Below are 19,907 nucleotides of genomic sequence, written 5' to 3'. Positions count from 1 at the left end.
TAAAAGAGATATAAGCATGTGAAAAAGCCTCCTTAATTCTGGAATTTCAACTATTTAAATATATGACTTTAAATAAGACTCTGTAACTTCAAGGTTATTTTTAACGTGATAGCAGAATGATTTTATTACAATTATTTAACTTTTTATTTATTTATTTTCAGGCAACAAAACAAGAGCACCTTTCTTCCTGAACTTTCTTTTTTCTCCTAACAGTGATTTTTATCAAGCAGGACAGCTCAACCTTACACATCTCTGTCCCTTTCTTAGTGTAAACACCTTAAAATAAGTCCGCTCCACTGTTAACAATCACAGTCAGCCCTGTTTGCCTTCTCAGGCTCTCAGCTGGACTCTGGTATGCCTCCAGAGATCAGAAGATGTCAACACCTCAGCCGCAGTGACACGTATCGCTCTGGCAGCAGCACCCACTGCAGCACTCTCACTTGCCCTCTCCCTGTCTGCACTTCTATCTTCATACAGAAAAATGAAAATCTGGAAAGATCTGGGAAAAAAATCCTTCCTGAAAAACACACTCCTTTCTCCCTATCATCATTATCAAGTGGACGGGTCCATGATCTAATTCACTGCATAGCTGCAGAGAGTGGGCAGGGTCTGTGCAGGGTACAAAATCGGAGTTTAATCAACTCTGTCCCCAAATGTGGAATCAAATCTTCACCAGAGAGAAGAATTCTCCCTGAACCTGGAGAATTACACGCTGATGACTAGAGGAAAAGAGAATTTGTAAATCACATGCTCCAAGTTTTTTTTGTTTGTTTGTTTTTGCTTTTACTCATAGCATAAAGGCAAAAATTTCATCTTTTTGCAAGAGGGAAAATGGTTGAATGAATGAATATAACCTGCTTTAACTCACTGCTCTCCTCAAATACATGGCAAAACAGACTAAGATTTTTTTTTTTAAAAAAAAAAAGCTTTTTCCTCATAAATATACTAAAAATTTTGAGTAATGTGCAGAGCCAAATTCTATCATGCACACTGTACTGCAGCACAGAAGAATACAAGATTATTTTAAATGTTTCAGTTAACATGCACTTCTGTTACTCAGACTTGTCTACTTAGAGGCAGTTTTTCCCAGGCTGCACTGAACCTCCTATTGAAGAAAGCAATGGTTCTCATGAAATAATCTAATTGAGAGCCATCTGGTACCTTCAGAGGTGGCAATCCTAGCTTATTTTATTATCATAAAATCTACCAGAGGCAGAATAGCAAAATCCATAATACAGTGTCCCTGGCCATCCTAACACAAATAAAAAATACGCCTGCTTTCTCTGGACATTTTAAAGCCTCTTATTTTGAATTCAGCACATCTCAAAAATCTAGATTAAAAATAAGTTTTCAGAAAACTATAATTCTTGATTAAATAGTTCACAAAAGCATGAATTCTAGACACAATGATTAAAGACCCATATTACCTTGAGCAGAGCATGCTGACCTACTGCATTCATGCTTCAGGTCTAAAAAAAATCTGATTAGTTAGAAGATGATGAAAGAATGAATTTGCAACAGGGAAGAAAAAAAAAGGGGGAGGGGGGGAGGAGGGAAACCACTACCAAAGCCAACACAAGACAGTTCCTCAAAAACTTCTCAGCAGTTGATTTTATCCTTTTCCAAATGAACCTAAGTACACCATCTGATTTTATCCTTCTGTCATTCATTAAATCTCATAGCTATTTGAGCAAACTATGGCTTGGGGTGTAAAGCTACCTATCACACATTGCACCTCTGATGAGACAACCTGAATGTATGCATTAAAAGACAAGACTCACAGGACCCAATGGTCAAGGAATTTACTGTCAATAAATTCTCTTCAGTAAATGCCCTCCAGCCCGACCACGGGAGGACGCAGCAGCACAGCTCCCAAGCGCCCAGTGCTCCAGCCTTGACGAGAGCAGTGGTATCCCTAGGGAGGATCTACAGGGATGGCAGCCCCAAAGGCTGCAGTGTAAACTACGTGACATGTAGCTATGCAGGCTGGAGGAATTAGTTAACTGGGGCAGAATTAAATTAAAACCAGGAGGATTACAGGATTTGGTGTTGTTGAAAGCTAAGATGACCAGGGATCTAGGGAAAACTGCCATATTTATTCAAGAGGCTAATAAATTGAGGGGAGGGGGGGAGAGGGAGAACAATTTGTTCAAGGTTGACACAGGTAGCATCAAAGATGGATACAGAGTGAAGAGACAGATAAGAATACCTTTGTGAAACAAACAAGTTAGGAGGAAAATATCAAATATGAAGTTATAAATACTGTATTTTTCACTTATGAATACTGTTTATAACCATGTCAAAGTCAGCAACTGCAATCCAGAGCAAACTACCAGTCAAGCCATTCAAAAGCACCTTGATGTATCACTTCAAGGCAGCTTTTCATACTTCTTTGAAAGATGCTTGGAAAGCCCAAATGTCTATCAGAGAACATAAATACACCGAGGCAAACATGCAGGTAAAATACACAAGCCCCATTAAAAAGATGAGACCTGTCCTCTACGGTTCGCTATTACACTGATTACTTTCAAAATAACCTTTCTATAAGTAAAAGCAACAACAATGAGAAAAATGAGGGAAGTGAAGTTTCTGTGCAAGCCTGATATGCAAGAGAAAAGAAACTTGTATGCTATATGTCCACTGTTAGTAATCAAGATACAGGTAAGACATGAATGGTATTTTACTGAGAAAAACAGATTCAGTATTAATAACCAGTAATATTTACTGTCACAAATTAGCATGTGTTTTAGGCAGACAACACTGATGATTTGAAGCCAGCCCAGAGGCTGTGGCAGCCTCTCAGCAGCTCCTCAGAGGGCCACCACTCCTCCTGCAGCCTCTGCAGGATGCCCTGGCTTCAGCTCTGTAGGGCAAGCAGGCCTGACTCACTAAGTTCAGTTCAACAGCACAAAGCATCAAACATGACAGCTAAGAACAAAAATTAGATGAAAAGTCCCCATTGCAGTTCCATGGCTGAAACCCTTAGGGTGCTAAGGAGGCATCTGGAAACACCTTTTCTCAACTTCCCTTTGACTCTGTGAAAGCTAAAAGCAAAACAGCAGAGCTTCTTAAACACTCAGAACTTACTCAGCTCCCCTTAACTTTCAGGGGTTGTAAAATCTGTGAGAATCAACAAAAAACATTCTTCAAATATCATGAAAACAGGGAATGGGAAGGTGCACTTCAACAGCAAATGTTTTATCAGCCCAACGAAACAGTATCATAACCTGTTAACTAACTGTCAAAAAGCAAAGGATCTCAATATGAAATGGTGTTTTGAAAACTATGAAAATTTCTAAGCAAAAAGATGCAAACTTACATGATACCAAGTTAAATTGGATGGGATCTTCCTATTACATATGAACTTTTTTTTATTATTACTTGAGAGCAAGAGTATGCAATCCTCCAACCACTCAACAGCAGCTATGTTTATGTTAAAAGCCTAAGGCCCATTTTTAAAAGCCCAGTGCTGAATAACGATCCCTTCCTTCTACTTCTGGCTACAGCGAGAAGAAAGGAATTGTGCGGCACAACTTCCATCCTGGAAGGGAAATACTGTCCTTTCATAGAACGTAACAGTCAATTATGTCAGCCCTCTGCTAAAGGAACAGGCTGCATATACACTCTGCAGTTTAAGATCCTGCAATGCTGTATTGCTCCTACACAAATGCATCATCAGAGGACACCATATGCAGGTGCTCAGCCCGAATTCTCTTTAAAGAGTACACACACACAGTATCTAGTGGGTTAGTACCTAACCACTGAAAACCAGATGAATGCTACTCATCAAATCACGCGCTGTGGCAACCAACACCGCAACCCAAGATCCCTGCACACATGGAATTAGGGGCCACAGCAGCTTCCTCAAGAACAGGAGCGTGGTAGGGACAGTTGTTTGCGCACGAACAAACGAGCCACGCAGACGGACTTTCATCATCCGGTAACAGTTGGCATTGCTGGGAGGTCAGCCCGACTCCATTGTTGTTACAGCAATTTGCATTTTATTTTCCATAATGCTTTCTAATTTCACTTTTTCAATTATTACTTTCAGGCAATTGCTTTAATTATCTGTTATTCCGCAAGGAACGACATTTTCCTCTGGCGGAGAGAGGGGCTGGATCAGACCGCATTAATGCTGATGAGCCTCTCCGCGGGCAGAAGCGGCGCTGGCTGACTTGCCAGCCCTGGCAGCCCAAGTGGGGCGGCCGCGAGCCAGCGCCCACAGCCACTGCTGACAGATTGGCCCACTCGCCACGGCTCCGATGACAAGCTGCACAGGATTACCAGGCACGTATTAAACATTTAAATACGTGCGCTGCCCCCTTTGAATTTCGGATTCACCAGAGCAAATGGCATCACCGAAGACCATGGCAAAATACATCCGGCTGCAAAGCCAGAACAAGCCGCTTTCCCTAATCCAATGCTGTGTTAATGCAGAGCTCAGCAATGATGGATGGACTCATTAGTGCCGCAGTTATCGCCATCTGAACCAGGTGCCAAGACATATGGTTTAACAGATGTTCAAGCAAAAAGCTCTATTCTCTGCACTGTGCGAGTGTCCAGTTAAACTGGACATCGATAAGACACTGAAAATCGTATTGGGCTTATGGGAGTCACAATTGTTCCCAGCTCAGGAAGCAGTTAAACACAGCCTAATTATGCAAAAAACCCTATTGCTCTGATATCCCAATCAGATCCACAGAACAAATGCTGGACAATGTGTACACTGCTTTCTGGAGTCTTTGTGTACCAAAATGTCATTTATTCTATTCAGGCAATCCTGCTTCTATACTGTCTCAGTAAAGAAATGACGCTTAAAACCATGGAAGCTTTCTTCACACACTGGAGAGATAAAATGGGCAAGAAGCCCCCCCAGCCCAATCTCCACATTTTAACGTTTAGATTGTTCTCTGTGTGCTGCTCTTTTAAATATTTAATACTTAACATGTATCCATCCTGAAAACAGCATTAACCTGCAGAACTGACTCTTATTTGCAAGGGTATTTATTGACCTTGCCCTGTTGGAATGCATGGCATTTCTCTCTCTCTCACACACACTCAAATCCAGAATAAAAAGGGGGCTGTATTTATACTAATTTAACAAATTAATGTGAATAAAAAGCAGCAAAGTACATCAAATGTTAATAAAAGAATTACTATTCTTGAAGTGTCTTCTTAAAAAATACAATTCATAGACTTAAAAAAAAAAAAAAAAAAGAAAGAAAGAAAATCAGCAGAAGTGGGCAACAACTGATCAGCCTGTTATGATGCCATATACTTTTTCTGTAGCATCCTTAAGATTACATATGCACATACACTTATGTTCACCTCCTAAAGGAAAGGATTTTCAACAAATATCAACAAATACTACTGCTAACTCCTGAAACATAAAACAAAGCACACCACAACATATCAGGTAGAAATCCCAGGTTACCAGTATAGGTGTGGGGAGACATCACACAACCCAAACACCTTAGAGTGCACAGTGGCACCAACCTAAAGTTGTTAGTGTGTGACATACTACAGTGGAAATTAAGAGGAAAACATATTGGGAAAGAAGCCTGCAGCACTACATTCAGAAGGTGATGGTAGGTGAAAAGATAATACACACCAAGACTGAATGCATTTCAAAAAGAAAATCAATGCTCACTTTAAACAAAACCTAAGGACTTTGAAATTCTTTCAGAATTTGCCAGTAATTGTAGGCCATGAAGAAAATGCTTCAGCTCACAACTGTAAAAGATTGGATACTATATAATGTTGAAAATGTGGAGGGCAAAATTTGAGTGCTGCATTGCTATCCTGCTCCCACACCTAGTATTCACAGCCACAAAAGGTATGTTTCATCTTGCTCAACCAGTTAAATCTCTTTATCTGTGCAAATATTTGTTTTATATTAATGCAGCTGCAACTTTTAACGACTTCTGTTATCTTTACTGCTTATCTTTCAATGCCAGAGCTCTGACTGTCCCAGACCTTGGTCCAGTGGGGCTGCAAAATGCAGGGCTGGGAGGGGAAGGAGTATGAAAGGGGACAGGAGACAAGCTAAAATCTAAAAACAAATAAACAAGCAAAATCTACATTAATTAAAGTCAGGAGAAGTTCAATTTGATGTTAATTTTTGTCTGAAATTCTTACAGATATGCATTTGTAGAAAATGGAGTTGATGAAGACTTGTTACAGCAATAAACACTCAAAAACAGTGTATTGAAACACTGTGCCTATTTTCATCTATTTTTATTTTCAGCCACACAAAGGTATGTGCACTTTATATACACACACAGAAACAAACATAACAGTGGAAATGCACACGCACACAGATCATCTGTGTATTATCAGGGTTTTATCCCCACTAACTAGAAAATTATAGTCAGGTCACTACAACGTGACACCCTACTGAGATCCACTCTTAACTTCAGCTCTGCTTGTTACAACACTTTACTCTTCCCTGCTTCTGACCAAATATCCCCATCTTTTCCCATCTGCTGGCACTTTTTATATAGTTAGGTAATTCATACATGAATCAAGCTAAAAGGAAACAAAACACAGCACACACACACACTGCCCTAAAACAACAACAAAACTAAAATAAAATAGTCGTGTTCCCCCCCCCCCCCATCCCTAACAGCAACAACAACAAAAATCCTTTTCAGCCAGATCAGTTTCCTGAACTGACTTATTGGAAAGCTGCAAAAGCTCCAGTGTTAGTGCACAGAAGGGATGGGGAGGGAGAAGCTGAGGTAGCAGCAGCTCACATTATGCCCATCTGAAGCAGCTGGGGGACTACACCCAGAGACTCCGAAAACAAAACAGGGTGGCTGCTTCCCCCTGCTGCTGAATTTACCTCAGGCCCTCTCTGCAGAGGGCTGGGAGAGCCAGAGAGCAGTGTAATGAAATCTGTACCTGCACAACTCTATTACTTCAATCCAAGTGAACAGGATCTTAGATCATTTCAGATATAAAAAGTCCTAGTGTCCCAGACTGAACCTTGGATCTTAACTTATCAAAGACTCTGTTAATAGCAACTTGTATGCTACTTTTTCTTCTCTCTTCCCTCCTCCTGCTCCCTGCCCCCAAGAAAATATCTTTTCCCTTTCAATAGGGACATGACCAAAAGCTATTTTCTCTAACACAGTGTACTTGAAAAGTGTCTTTTTTTTTCATTTGTCTTTATTTTTTCTTTTTTCCTCATTGGCCTTTGTTGTTATGAGAAAAACACATTCCTAGAACGTTTCAGCTCAGGGCTCTCAAAAACAATTACTTAGGCATTTGATTTGATCTGCTGGCTCTTCCTTCCTGGGTATCCAGGCTTTATGAATCTCTGGTTTGGTCAAAGGCTAAAGTGAACCCCTTCCAAGTCACACACTTCAGAGTCTCATGAGGCCTCATATATCCACCCTATGCTTTAAGGAAAAGGAGTCAATTCACTATTAGCTGAGCAAAACAGCAGGAACTTGCTGTGTTATCTGTTCAGAGGTAGGAAACGGGAAAGTTTGCACTTACACCTGGAAAGTAGGATGGAGGGTTGGAACATTGAGGGAGGAAAAAAAAAAAATATGGTTCACCTTTAAATTGGTGAAATTATGACACTATTTAAGAGAAAACAAGAAGGGGAATGCAAGTCCCAGCATATGATTTTAGTAGCAAGGTATCTTTAACAATATAAAAGTGCTTCAAAAGCACAAGCGGCGTTATTCCAACGTCAAAGATACCTTTTGCACCATCAGAAAGTACCACATCTGTGATCCACACACAAAAAAACACCTACAAAGTACATGAAGGGACAAAACATATGTTTTCTGAGTTGTCTGGCTGCTAACTGGGCTTCTCAAGGGCCTGAAAGTAAGCATGGATAATCTGTCAGAGTTAACTGACTCACAGGACCGAGTGATAGGGAAGATTTCCAGCTGGCTGGCTGTCAGCCCTTTCTGACCAATTATCTTCTGAAGGTGGTGCTTTACATTTTTTCTTGTATGCACTTCTTGTTATAGTCCTGCCTTTGGTATAGCATGCCAGCTTAATTTCAGTTTGTGTCCTTTATGTGCTCTCTTTGGCAAGTCTCTGAAATCAAACTCATCTTCCTCAATGAATGCATTTTATATGTGCTCAAGTTAAACAAGTTACTGCTCAAAGACACGGAGTACAAATCCTACTGATAAGATACCTTTTCGATAAATGCAATGCAGCTACTGTTTGATGCTTGTCCCTTTTTAAATGTTGCAGACATGTGTCTGGCAATACATTTTGCATGTCAGATTTATAAAATACTTCTATTATTTTATTTATTTATTCTTACATTTGCAGCTTATCACGTGTCTATATGCAACTGTTACTGAAGGTTTGCCAGCCCCACTCTCTAATAAGAGAAAACTAAACACACTGAAGGAACTGATTAAAATTCATTTCAGAAGTATATTTGAAAAAAAAAAGTATTTAAAAATAATTCTAACCGATTGTAGTCTATTTCCAAGTATGTTTGCCAAAAACTATGTACTTTAAAACTCTGAAAACATACAGAAATGTATGATAACTGTGTTACATGTATATTTTACTAGACACCAAATGCCAATTGTATATACCTAACCGTAATAAATTTTGATACAGAGGAACTTATTTACAAGTAGCAGGACCAAAATGCCTTAAAGAACAACCTTCCTCTATTGGCCATAAAAATTGTCCTCATTTTTAATTCAAGGGTTTTAAACATTACAGAATGATTACAAGTTTCTCCATTACAACTTTCTCCAACATAAAATTTATTTAAACTAAATGTCTTACATGCAGAAGAAAAAAGGAATTTAAATACTTCCCCTCCAGAAAGCATTTTGTCCTCTAGCCAAATAGACTTGGATGAGTTGGCCTTACCTGGAGCCATAACTTGTTATTCACTGCATCTCTCCCCGTAGCAATGCATTGAAATGTAGCATTCTGCCCTGCATTGACCTCTACATCCCCCAGCCTCAAGAAATGTGGAGATTTATCTGCAGAGGTGGAAAACAAAAATTACAAATAACACTTATTGCTAAAAAAGGTACCAGCAGCATTATTGTCTCCCCAAAGACGCATATTGTAACAACCTTTGGCTGAAAAACAGCAACAGAGGAAAGAAAATTATTTGTTTCATCTCAGTTCAAGAAGAAAGAGAGCTTTTAGTCCTTTCCCTTCTCCTACTACTTTATTTTATGCATGAGTTATAATAAAGTCTTTTAAAAATCAAAGCCAAGAAAAGGAGATCAAATGCCAGAATGTCAGTAGCACATTACAAAAATTATCCCAAAGAATTTCAATTGTATAAAATCCGTCATACTGAGAAAAAGCCAATTAGAAGGATGTTGCTCAAGTAAAAACATAGATATTGCTCAGATTATTTGCAATGTAACTTTGAGATCCATTCTTTTACTAACTGAAATCATTTTCTGCTGTTGAACGTAAAATTTCAGTAGCTGATAAATTTATTTCCCACACTGGCAAAACCCCTAGGAAAGCTCTGTGGCACGACAACCTGAAGGATTTATTAGACATAGGAAGCTGACAGACACATTTGAGGAATGGGTATATTACACAGCTCTCACCCATTCCCTTCTCAAGAACCACCAACTAAAACAGCAGCTGAGCTGTTATTTCTTTGTGCTTAGAGTAAAATAAACAAAAACAACAACAACAAAAAAAGTGGAATGAAAAAGGTTGAAACATCAGCACAGAAAAGCTTATCTGAATACTATGTCATACTGATCATCTGCTGTCATGACCATGCCCAAGTACCTTATCTGGTAATAAGGAAAATGAGGGGAAAAAACAAAGCCAGATACTGAAAGAAAAGGAGAGTTTTACTGAATACTGAGATCAGATAGTTGGGGTGGCTAAAATAGTAAGTAACTCAAATACCCCTTTAAGCTTGGTAGCCCATGAGAGCTGTGGTCTTAACAGACTCGGGGCAGAAGAAAACAAGGTGAGAGGTTGCCACTGAAACTTTATCGTTTACCATCTTCCCACAAATGTGGAGAAGGAAGCTTGTTGTGGTGTTATCTTTTCAGAAAACAATTAAATTATCAGCCATGAGGCACACTACAATGAAATTACGTTTGAGAAAGGAGATGTCTAGGGAAGATCAGAAGAGCGGAAAAGAACCAAATGAATAGCAACACACACACACACAAATGTGATAGCAAGTGTTAGTATTAACTTCTTCCTCAGAACTTTTGTGTGTGCAACATTTGAATTAACATAACTTGGGTTTGCGTGTGTGTAATTTTGTCTAGGATTAAACAGGAAAAGGCCAACATGAAGTCTGTCCACAAAAATAAACCAACAAAACAAAACCTTCCTTCTATAGTTTGATAGCTGGGAAAAAAAAAAAAAAAAATACCCCCAAATAAGACAGAACATGAAATCTGGTAAACCCACATGCATCTGCCAACTCAGTTTTCTGTAATCAGTAAATATACATGTTAACCTTAAAACCCAATTTTATCATGCACACCAGCTATGGTTATTATTAAAGGACACTAAATAATTTCTGCTTCTATATTTGTGCAATACTTCTGTTAGACAAAGATTTTACCCAGGTAAATTGCTATTGCACTACATTTTACCCTGGAAGCTACAACAGAAATGCTATTGAAAGAACAAAGAACATCGGTGATCAAGTGATGAAAACTCAGCAGTCCACAGCAATATCAAATATGTCCTGAAAAGACAGAGAAAAATGCAGCTCTTAATCATTACTTACCACAAGGGTAACTCAGAACCTGGATGTCATCAATGGCAATGTAGCCATTTCTCCCATCTGAGACTTCAGCTTCAAATATTACCTGTCAAAATGAAAGAAAAAATGTTTACAACACTCATTTCTACAGAATTCCCACAGTGGCAAGCGTGTAGATATAAGACACATTGCCTTTTTCATTTAGTTGAAGTTCCTACAAGGTTTGACGACTGAATGGAATATTTATTACCTAATGTATTGCAGTTCCATACTGTTCGTGTACATGACTTACTTTGGATTTGATGCTCCTGGCACAACAGAAAAGCATGTTTATTACCTCAATTAACAGCATACTGTTTTCATTCCACTAAATGTATAAACATGAGTCAATTCTGAAAAAAAAACAAAAAAACAAAAAAAAACAAACAAAAAAAAACACGCTCCTACTTTCAGACAGGTTGAACATCACAGAACACAAAGGATCACAAATTTTAACAAACTTCGTATTCTTGTTGGGGGTCACAGGGTAGTCCACACTCTCCTGTAACTTTCTGCAGCGTAATTGCAAAGGAAAAGCTTGCAGCAGCACAGAAACAGTGCAGCACTCCCCAGTGGCAATGAAAAGAACAGCTGTAGCAGGAGATCTCTGCAGCAGCCATAAACTTCATTCTTTTATTCTTGCAAGGCAATAAGGAAACTGCAAGAAGAAGACATTGTCTTCACATTCCGCTTCTAGTCCCACTCCAAATTGTTCTTGGACTGCTCCAGAGTACAGAGCCATCTTCTGCTACAAATGTAATGAAGTAACATCAAACTGCCCCGAGTAAATTGTCAAAGTGACAGAAAAGTAGAGTATGGAGAAATGGAAAGAAAATAGAAAAAAAATAAAATACGAAGCATGAACACCTAAACTAAAAGAAAGATATAAGATAACTAAACTAAAAGAAAGGTATGAAAGAGGAAAGCCCAGAAAGATTGATTCAAGTGATATGACAGAAATTTGCAGTAGTGCTTGCCCAAAATAAGTATCTTGTGGGGGTCTTCTTTGCAAGACAGGCTCAGAGCAAGTCAGCTGCTCAATACATCAACTCTTCTGTAGGTTACACCTTTTGTTCCTGGAGACAATGCAAGAGAGCAGGAAGGCGAGAGGCTGACAGTACAAGGTACCCTGCAGCTGAAGGGCCGAACGCTATCCCAATTGAGGACCTCTCCTGGAGCTTCCTACTGGGGAAACCACACCTGAAGAAGAAGTAATGGCCCCTGCACTCTCTTACCCTCAAGGCAGTCCTGGGAGCAAGCAGCTCTCATCGACCCCTGGAGCTCCTTCTGGATCTTTCATTCATAATCATTATTGTCCTCAACAAGCTGCCTTGCATTTATGCAGCTTAGCTGGGAACCTCACATCAGTAACACCTCTGTGTGCTTTTGCTTCCTTCAGTCCATTTCCTCAGCTTCACATCCCACCCAGACACGAAGTGCAGTTTCTCTTCTCACCAAAGGACACAGGGATCTCAGTCAGCCTGCTTATACTCAGAGCTAATTCCACAGCCTCCCATGGGAATAAGGAAGAAAAACATGCATAGAAAAGCAGATATAGGCATGTTTACGATGGGCTCACAGGGTCCCCCCAGCTTGTTCACAGGCTGCAGAAAGGGAAAGTCTGCAGGGCACGTACGCTTTCGGAGCGCCAGGCACAATCCCTATTCCAACTTCTCATTAACTTCTTGTTTATATTCTGGCTGCCCTTCCCTACACTTTTGCTTTTATTTATTTTTATTTTTAATTATTATTATTTTTACTCACTACACTTAAGTGGCAAAAAAATCCTCCTTATCTGTCTCCTCCTCCTCCTGTGATGGCCAACAACAGCTCAATGGAAAGGAATTCAGTGCCTGTGTGTCCTACTTCATTCCCTTGCCCTATGACCTCTCCAACCTGAGCACTATTTAACAGCGTCCACCAGCTCCTCAGACTTCTTCAGAGAGCTAACACTTCTCCCCACTAAGGAACATCAACGTGAATGTCTTCCATTCTCTAACAACTACACGTGGATCCATTCCCTTTTTGTTTTTTCCCCTTTTTTTCATTTAATTGTAATATAGTATGAAGACAATCAGAAAAATCAGTAAGAAATGAATTACATTTAAAGCCCTTCCTACTAACCAATTTCTTTATAACCCAATTCAGTTTTATCACATACATGAAAAAACTCGTTTCTCAAATTTCTGTTAAGAAATTAGAGCATCTATGTTAAACACAGTGGGCTAAATTTACATCCGACTCTTAATTGGGCTGTTATTCATATAAGTAGGGAATACTAGGGTATAAATAGGGAATATAATTTCTCTAGGGAACCTGCTTCTGGGGGGGGGGGGGGGAGTTGGACCCAATGATCTCCTGAGGTCCCTTCCAACCCCTACAACTCTGTGATAAATTCAACTAGAAAACATCCGTGGCTATAGACACTGCATAGTAAAAGGTGTAGCTCAGTTACAAAAATCTCATCAGGCTTTAATTTGATAACATCTGTTCACATTTAAAAAGGGAAATGGAAACAAGGAATTGTTTATATAGATGAAGACAGCAATTTAAAATGTTGAGAAGTCAGACCAAAAGATGATGTAGTTCTTTTTCTCACGTATACACACAATACTTGAGAAAAAGCAGACTGTTCAACTATTCCTTTCACCAGATAAAGTTTATCCTAACAAAACACCAGTGCTTTGGGAGTGAACCCTGCAGTTGGTCTGAACTGCTTTTCAGTTTACAGTCCTAGAAAGGATGGTTTAAACACCTGTATTGTAGCTCAAAAATAATTCAGATTATCACTCCAGCCAGAAAGCCTTACTTGCCTGCACAACTGTAAATGTCCTTTCACTTACTACAATTTAATTACATGCTCATTTAGGGCATTTTTTGAGACACACTTGCTTCCTTTAATGGAAAGGACAGACTGTTTCCTGGGGATGAGTCAGGCTTGCAGACAGAAGACTTCTGGAGACAGTTATCCTGTTTTGTTGGTTACAGGCATCAGTGCAATGAATGAGAATAGGAAATGCTGAATAACTCAGGTAATTCAATGCAGCTCAAGGGAATTACATTTCATCCCTGAGTTTTCTACACAGTTCCTATGTGGTGCTCAAATAGTTACTTACTTCTTCAAATACAATTACGTGCCATTGTTTATGAAGTACCTGAATTCAGATACAAATGCATTCAATCACAAATGAAACATTAAAATTCCTTGTATTGGGCATGCTCCTATGTATTTCACCATCCCCAATGCACCTCTTGTCCATATATTTGTCCATTTCACCCCTAAAACCACACAAGCTTTCAGTGCACACAGTGTAATTTGAGAACATCCATGGGTTTACTACTGGTAGCACAATTTATACCTGTCTGTTTTGTACCTGACTTCGTTTAATGATCCAAATCAGTGACAAATTGATCCCAAACATCCTGCTATATTATTCACAACTTTGCAGACCTCTATTTATATGTTCCAGGATCATTTTGTTTAACGCTTGAGGAGTCCCAAATTATTCAGTCTTGTATAGAAGCCATTCCTTTTTTCCTTGATTATCATTGCCATCCTTCTTTGAACCTCTTTCTAATTGTACTATACTCTTTGAAGAAAATGAGAGCAGAGCTGGCACACAGTAATCGAATCATGGGTTTATACAACAGCATAATAGTGTTATCTAACTTATACCAAACTTCTTCCTTAACAATCTCTTAAAACTTCATTTGCTTTTTTTGACCACCATTGGGCTTTGAACTGTTTTTTTTATGAACTGCAGGATCTTACTGCAGAGTGCTAATGGTAAGCTCTGAGCCTATTGTTCTATGTGTGAAATTCATATTTTATGCAATGTACGGTATTTTCCATCTCTTCATCTACATTAAAATGTGCCTGTCCAATTACTCACAGTTAGTGATATTCTGATGGTCATTCTGCAGGTCCTCATAATTAGACATTGCCCTGCTTAATCTAAAGTAGCTTTCACATGCAAACCTTCGTCTTGTCAATGTTCTCTGCCCCTATCCTGGTCCCTTATGACGGTGTTGAAAGACACAAGTCTCTGTAGAAGCCCAGAGGATTCTTCTGGACATATTCACGATTTCTATGCACCTCTTCTTTTTCCTCTTTTAAACAATTATCTATCTATGGAAGTATCAATCTTGGCAGCTTAATTTCACTACAAGCTCTTGTACAGGGACCTAGGTAAAAGCTTTTTGGAAGCCTCTACTAGTAAGATCACCCTTACTATAAGAATTGCTGACCTCTTTGAAGGGATCCAAAGGTGACTTCAGCTTAATTTTCAACTTAAGTGTATGATGTGCAACATACCACAAAAAAGCCAATAGATTCTAGTCTCATACGAGGCACTGCAAAATAGCATGTAATTCATTTTCACAGCCCAACTCTAAAACACAGATGATGACAATCACTCTTCATATAATTTTATTCCACAAACGAATGTTTCTGAAAGACTTAAATACTCAATTGTATTTGAATGCAATGTAAGAAATAGTAATTATTGCAGCAGAGATGCCCAAAGGGATTTAACTGCTGAAGTTTAACGACTACACAAATCTTCACATTCCTACACAGCCCTAACATTGCATCCTATAATCACTACGAAGACTAAGCTTGCATTTGCAGGAATACACAACACATCTTAAGGAACAGACTTCACCAGTATTTTATTTTATTTTTAATTCTTAGCAGGATTAATTTAGGTTTTCTCATTATTAGTTCATTTGAGAACTCCCAAAGAGTATCTGGCAAATCATGTACAAAATGTAGCCAGGAAAGAGGAGAACAACTCTGTATACCAAAGGTTATAAAGTTCAACATGAAATAGGAAAGTAAGGTCCGCATTTCTCTGCAATTTGTACTTCACAATCAAACTTTGCAGGACAAACTGAAATGAATGAAAGATGCACATTAAAAATCTAATACACAATTTATCTGGGTCATGCTTCTAGATGTATGTGTCCCTGAATTCACAGCCCTGCTACAACCACCAGGAGAACAGAAAATGCATCTTCAATGCCCTAGAAAGCCCATTACCTCTTGGGCTATTCTGCACAAAAATTCAGTAACCTAAGGCTCTCTGGCTTTTGGGCTACATACCTATATTCCAGAAAACATTCACAGCTCATTTTCACACCTCGAGATTCAGCATTTTAACATACCATTTATTTCTTTATCTGATATCTAACCTTATAACATAATTCTCCATAGATTTTATAAAAGCTGCTTTCTTGATGTAAACCACTGCATCCAAGTAGGATATTTCGGTATAGTTTTAGATGTTCCCCATCCCGCCTCCTTTTGACTAGTTCTGCCTAGTTGTGATACTGAAGAATGCTGGAATGTCTCAAAGTTTTGAAGACAGTCTTACCAGATGATCACACATACAGAAGAAACATCTATGTATCAACTGGACAAAAGTCAGTATAAGTCACATCTTAGTTACAACAGAAACCTAGTGTTTCATTCACTTATTTTCCTAAAATGCATCATTAAAACAAGCTGAATAGGATTTTGAGATTGAAGTAAGAAAAAAAAAAAGTAGGAACAAAGAAAGTTTAGATGTTGCAATTTCCACAGAGCATTCAATTTGTAACATTTTTGTTCAGCTATAGGAGAGCTTCTACTAGTTTAATTATCTGAAATTAAATTTGTAAATAGATCAATTCCAATGCTTGGTGGAAAGTTGTATTAGAGAGCTATATGCAAACAAGGTATCATGTGTGACAGCAGTACGAAACCAACCAACCAACCACAAAAAAAAAAATGAACTGGTGATCATCAAGTACAGTCTACGATGACTTGAAACTGTGTGCTCTTTCCTCACTGCTCCAATATGCACAAATTCTGATACCATGCATTTTGACCACCCTCGTACATCTTTTCTATTTAAGTTGTGAACAAAGCAAATGAAGAAATGACTTAGAACCAAGAGGAGCAGTGGAGCTTATTAACCTCACTAGACCTAAACACTTAGTCTTTCATAAATGTATCTAGTGTGAAAATTTCAATGATTTTTTTCTCCTATATACATTTTTCCTTCATTAAGTAATTTTTGTAAAAGCACAGTAGAGTGACCCCAACTATAGTACAAGTTAGTACTTACACTACAGAACTGGTTAAGATTAAACAACACACTGTTTGTTTTGTAGTAAAATAGCTTTCCACAGATGAAAAACCATCAACAGAAAGACCAATTATGCAGAAAACAATGAAAACATCAACAAATCCCATTCAGTGACAAAGTTCTAATTCTATCTAATGCTTTTGCAGCGTTAAGGACATTTTAAAAAATAAAGCAAAGATTTTATTCACAAAAAACATCATGAAGATACTATCACATTATAAAAGAAATACTTAACGAAAGCTAGCTGAAAACAAGAAGGGACAACTAAATAAATTTTTACCTAACATAACAAAAATTTTGTTGACATAATAAAAAACATTTCCCTTGTGAAAGTTATAGATCATTTTGCTGAACTAATTTAGAAATCATGAAAACATAATTACTTCCATTTGAATGCTTAAGTAATGCTGTGAGGCAGCCTTTGCTGCTGACAGGGCCCAGGAGAATTTCCAGCAGAGTAAATCAAACACTTGAGTGAAAACTTTGGGACCTAAATTCTGCTAAGTCAGCTATTGCTATATTACTTCTTTTTCCCCCACAATGTCTCACCTTCTCAGATTGAAAGATGAAGGAGTTAAGGCTGTCTTCTCTCTTTACCTTACCAGTAGAGCTGGCCTGCAAGGGCTTATGGGTTCATCAGCATCCGCAGGGGCTCTTAGTACAGACCCCTCCTCACACCCCCAAACACGTATCTAAGGTCTAACAAACCCTGCAAAGTCTGCACTATCAAGATTCATCTCAGTTCACACTCTGGTGAGAAACCCCCCCCAGGAAACATGCCTACCAAGGGTCCTCCTGACCCAAGATCATGTAATCTTAGAGAACTTATCCATCATAAATGAGCTAGTGCATCTACACAGTCCAACGTTAAAATTGTCTCTTTAGACATGAGAGAGAGGTGTAGGTAAGCTTTAGCTAAGTTCACAATTTAAACATGAGGAGAGTTGATAACAATAAACTACCTCCACAAGCAAAACGCACAATTAAGATGAAGCACAATAAACCTTTGAAAGGGACCGTATCTGCAGTTACCTGATACAGGGGAAGCTGGAAACTACATTTAGTGCCCCTGGATACCCCTGGTATTACAGTTAGGAATGCTACAAAAACAAATACCTTCACATCTTTCCACTTATCTGCATTTACTCCTCTTAAGCTGTGTATGCCAAGCATTTCTAGGTGCATGCCTAGAGAACATCCAGACAGACCACCACACAAGGAAGAGTTGCAGCTGCTCAGGCTTTGTAGTAGCAGTAGTTTATCGTCTGGAAATACTTACAGTCTTACAAAACCCCACCTCTTGACCAGTTGACCAAAGTCTCGATCAACTTGAAGAAAAACATGTGCTTACATAGTCTGCAAACACAAGATCTTCAACAAACCAAAATATTTGTTTAAGGGTAAAAGTGCTTAATGATTTAGATTTAATAATACTGGGTACAAAGTCAGGACACTTTGAACTTTTATCCATGGGAAACAAAAACCTTGAAAGGACTGTAAATCATGACACTCATATACTAAAACTGTTACAGTAGCAATAAGAGACACAAGCTAAGAACCAGTATGAGTTATTCAATACTTATTATTGTGATAAACCTAAACTTTAAGAAAACAGTTTCCAGCAGGACAGAAGCAGTCCTAGCTAAAATAAAAATGCAGCAGTACAAGTCAGGCATGATGCCACTGTACTCTGCTGTAGTACTCTGACTGGAGAAGAGGTCAGTCTTTTTTGCCCTTCAGTGACCCTTGGGAATTCCCTACCATGTGGAACAAAACCAAACAGATTTTTATATATATTTATATATACGCACACACACACACACAGGTACATACATATACATCATGAATATGTTCCTTCTCAAACCAGCCACTTTAAGGATTCATTTGAATACACTCAGTAATCATAACCATTATGCCTTCAAGTAGTATCTACTTAGATCAATAAAATTATCAGTTTCCAAACCACGAGATATTTTCCTTGTTCAAGTAAAATAAAATGACAGCATCATAGAATTAGTGTACAATGAACATAAAAAAAAGAAAGAGAGAAGCCAACATAACAGACTGAAACCATCAGACAAAATTCATTGGTTCATGTTACACCCTACATATTGCTTTCTAAAACAACTTTTTCCAGTCCATATCAGAGGAAAATAACTAAAATCACTTATTTTCATAACAGCAATGAAAATTATTTGAAGCACCTATGCAGGGCATCAAATCTACATCCAGGCATTTGCTTGCTCCAGACAGAGACATTGTTCAAAACTACTTTCTAATTCCAGCAACCACCAATCAATGTTCTGGCTGGTACATAGCTTTCTTTCCTTTCCCTTTTCTTTTTCGGTTCTCTATAATAGAACTGAAATGAATTAAAACTGGAGCTATCACTCCGTCACTTCCACCAAAAGTGTTCATATTCAACTTATTTGAAGACGAGCCCCTCCCAAAAAGGGACTGAAATGTGAAAAAGCAAATTGAAAAGGTATGTTCCTGAATGAAGTCATTCTTGTACGGGGTCCATTCATACCAGAGTGCAGGAACAGATAAGCATTTTTTCAGAAAGAGAGGAATAAGAATGGTACCTAGCTTATTTTGAGAAATATCTTTAATGAAAAAAAAGAAAAAAAAAAAAAAAAAAAGAGGCGTGATTATAGTTTTTTGCCAATATGAGAAGAATGAATAACCGCAAGTAGAATACAGTTCCCAAAGTCTGTTGGCCACTGACATCCTATATTACAACAGTTGTGAACATCATGATGGAAGTAAAGACTAAGAAAAGGTAAGAGGCAAGGCTATGCTACATCTTCTACTCTGGGTCACCAGGAACAAAGTGAAGAATAATGACAAAAAGTCTTAACTCAGGAAGGTCAAGACCAAAATCTGTTCCAATACAAATGGACGGCTGGCTTTCTAGTAGATATAGTTTAACAGATATTTAGAAAGAAACTTAACATTAAAGAGAGAGAGAGAGAATGAGAGAATGAGAGAATGAGAGAGAGAGAGAGAGAATGAGAGAGAGAGAGAGAGAA

General features: G+C 38.4%; 1 protein-coding gene across 17 annotated transcripts in view; it reads right to left on the bottom strand.

Annotated features, from left to right (window-relative positions):
* The window catches only part of PTPRK (protein tyrosine phosphatase receptor type K), a 412,635-nt gene that overhangs the window by 217,796 nt on the left and 174,932 nt on the right, over positions 1-19,907 (bottom strand). For all 17 annotated transcript variants that reach the window (XM_035320269.1, XM_035320276.1, XM_035320268.1 and 14 more), the window contains exons 4-5: positions 10,730-10,811; positions 8,866-8,981 (exon numbers count right to left, since the gene is read on the bottom strand). In XM_035320269.1, coding sequence (XP_035176160.1) covers positions 8,866-8,981; positions 10,730-10,811 — 198 coding nt within the window. The remainder of the gene's footprint in view (positions 1-8,865; positions 8,982-10,729; positions 10,812-19,907) is intronic.

Source organism: Oxyura jamaicensis, chromosome 3, assembly GCF_011077185.1.
Source record: "Oxyura jamaicensis isolate SHBP4307 breed ruddy duck chromosome 3, BPBGC_Ojam_1.0, whole genome shotgun sequence".
NCBI lineage: Eukaryota > Metazoa > Chordata > Aves > Anseriformes > Anatidae > Oxyura > Oxyura jamaicensis.
Note: the sequence above shows the minus strand (reverse complement) of the source record. Positions and strands in the feature narration are given on the sequence as shown.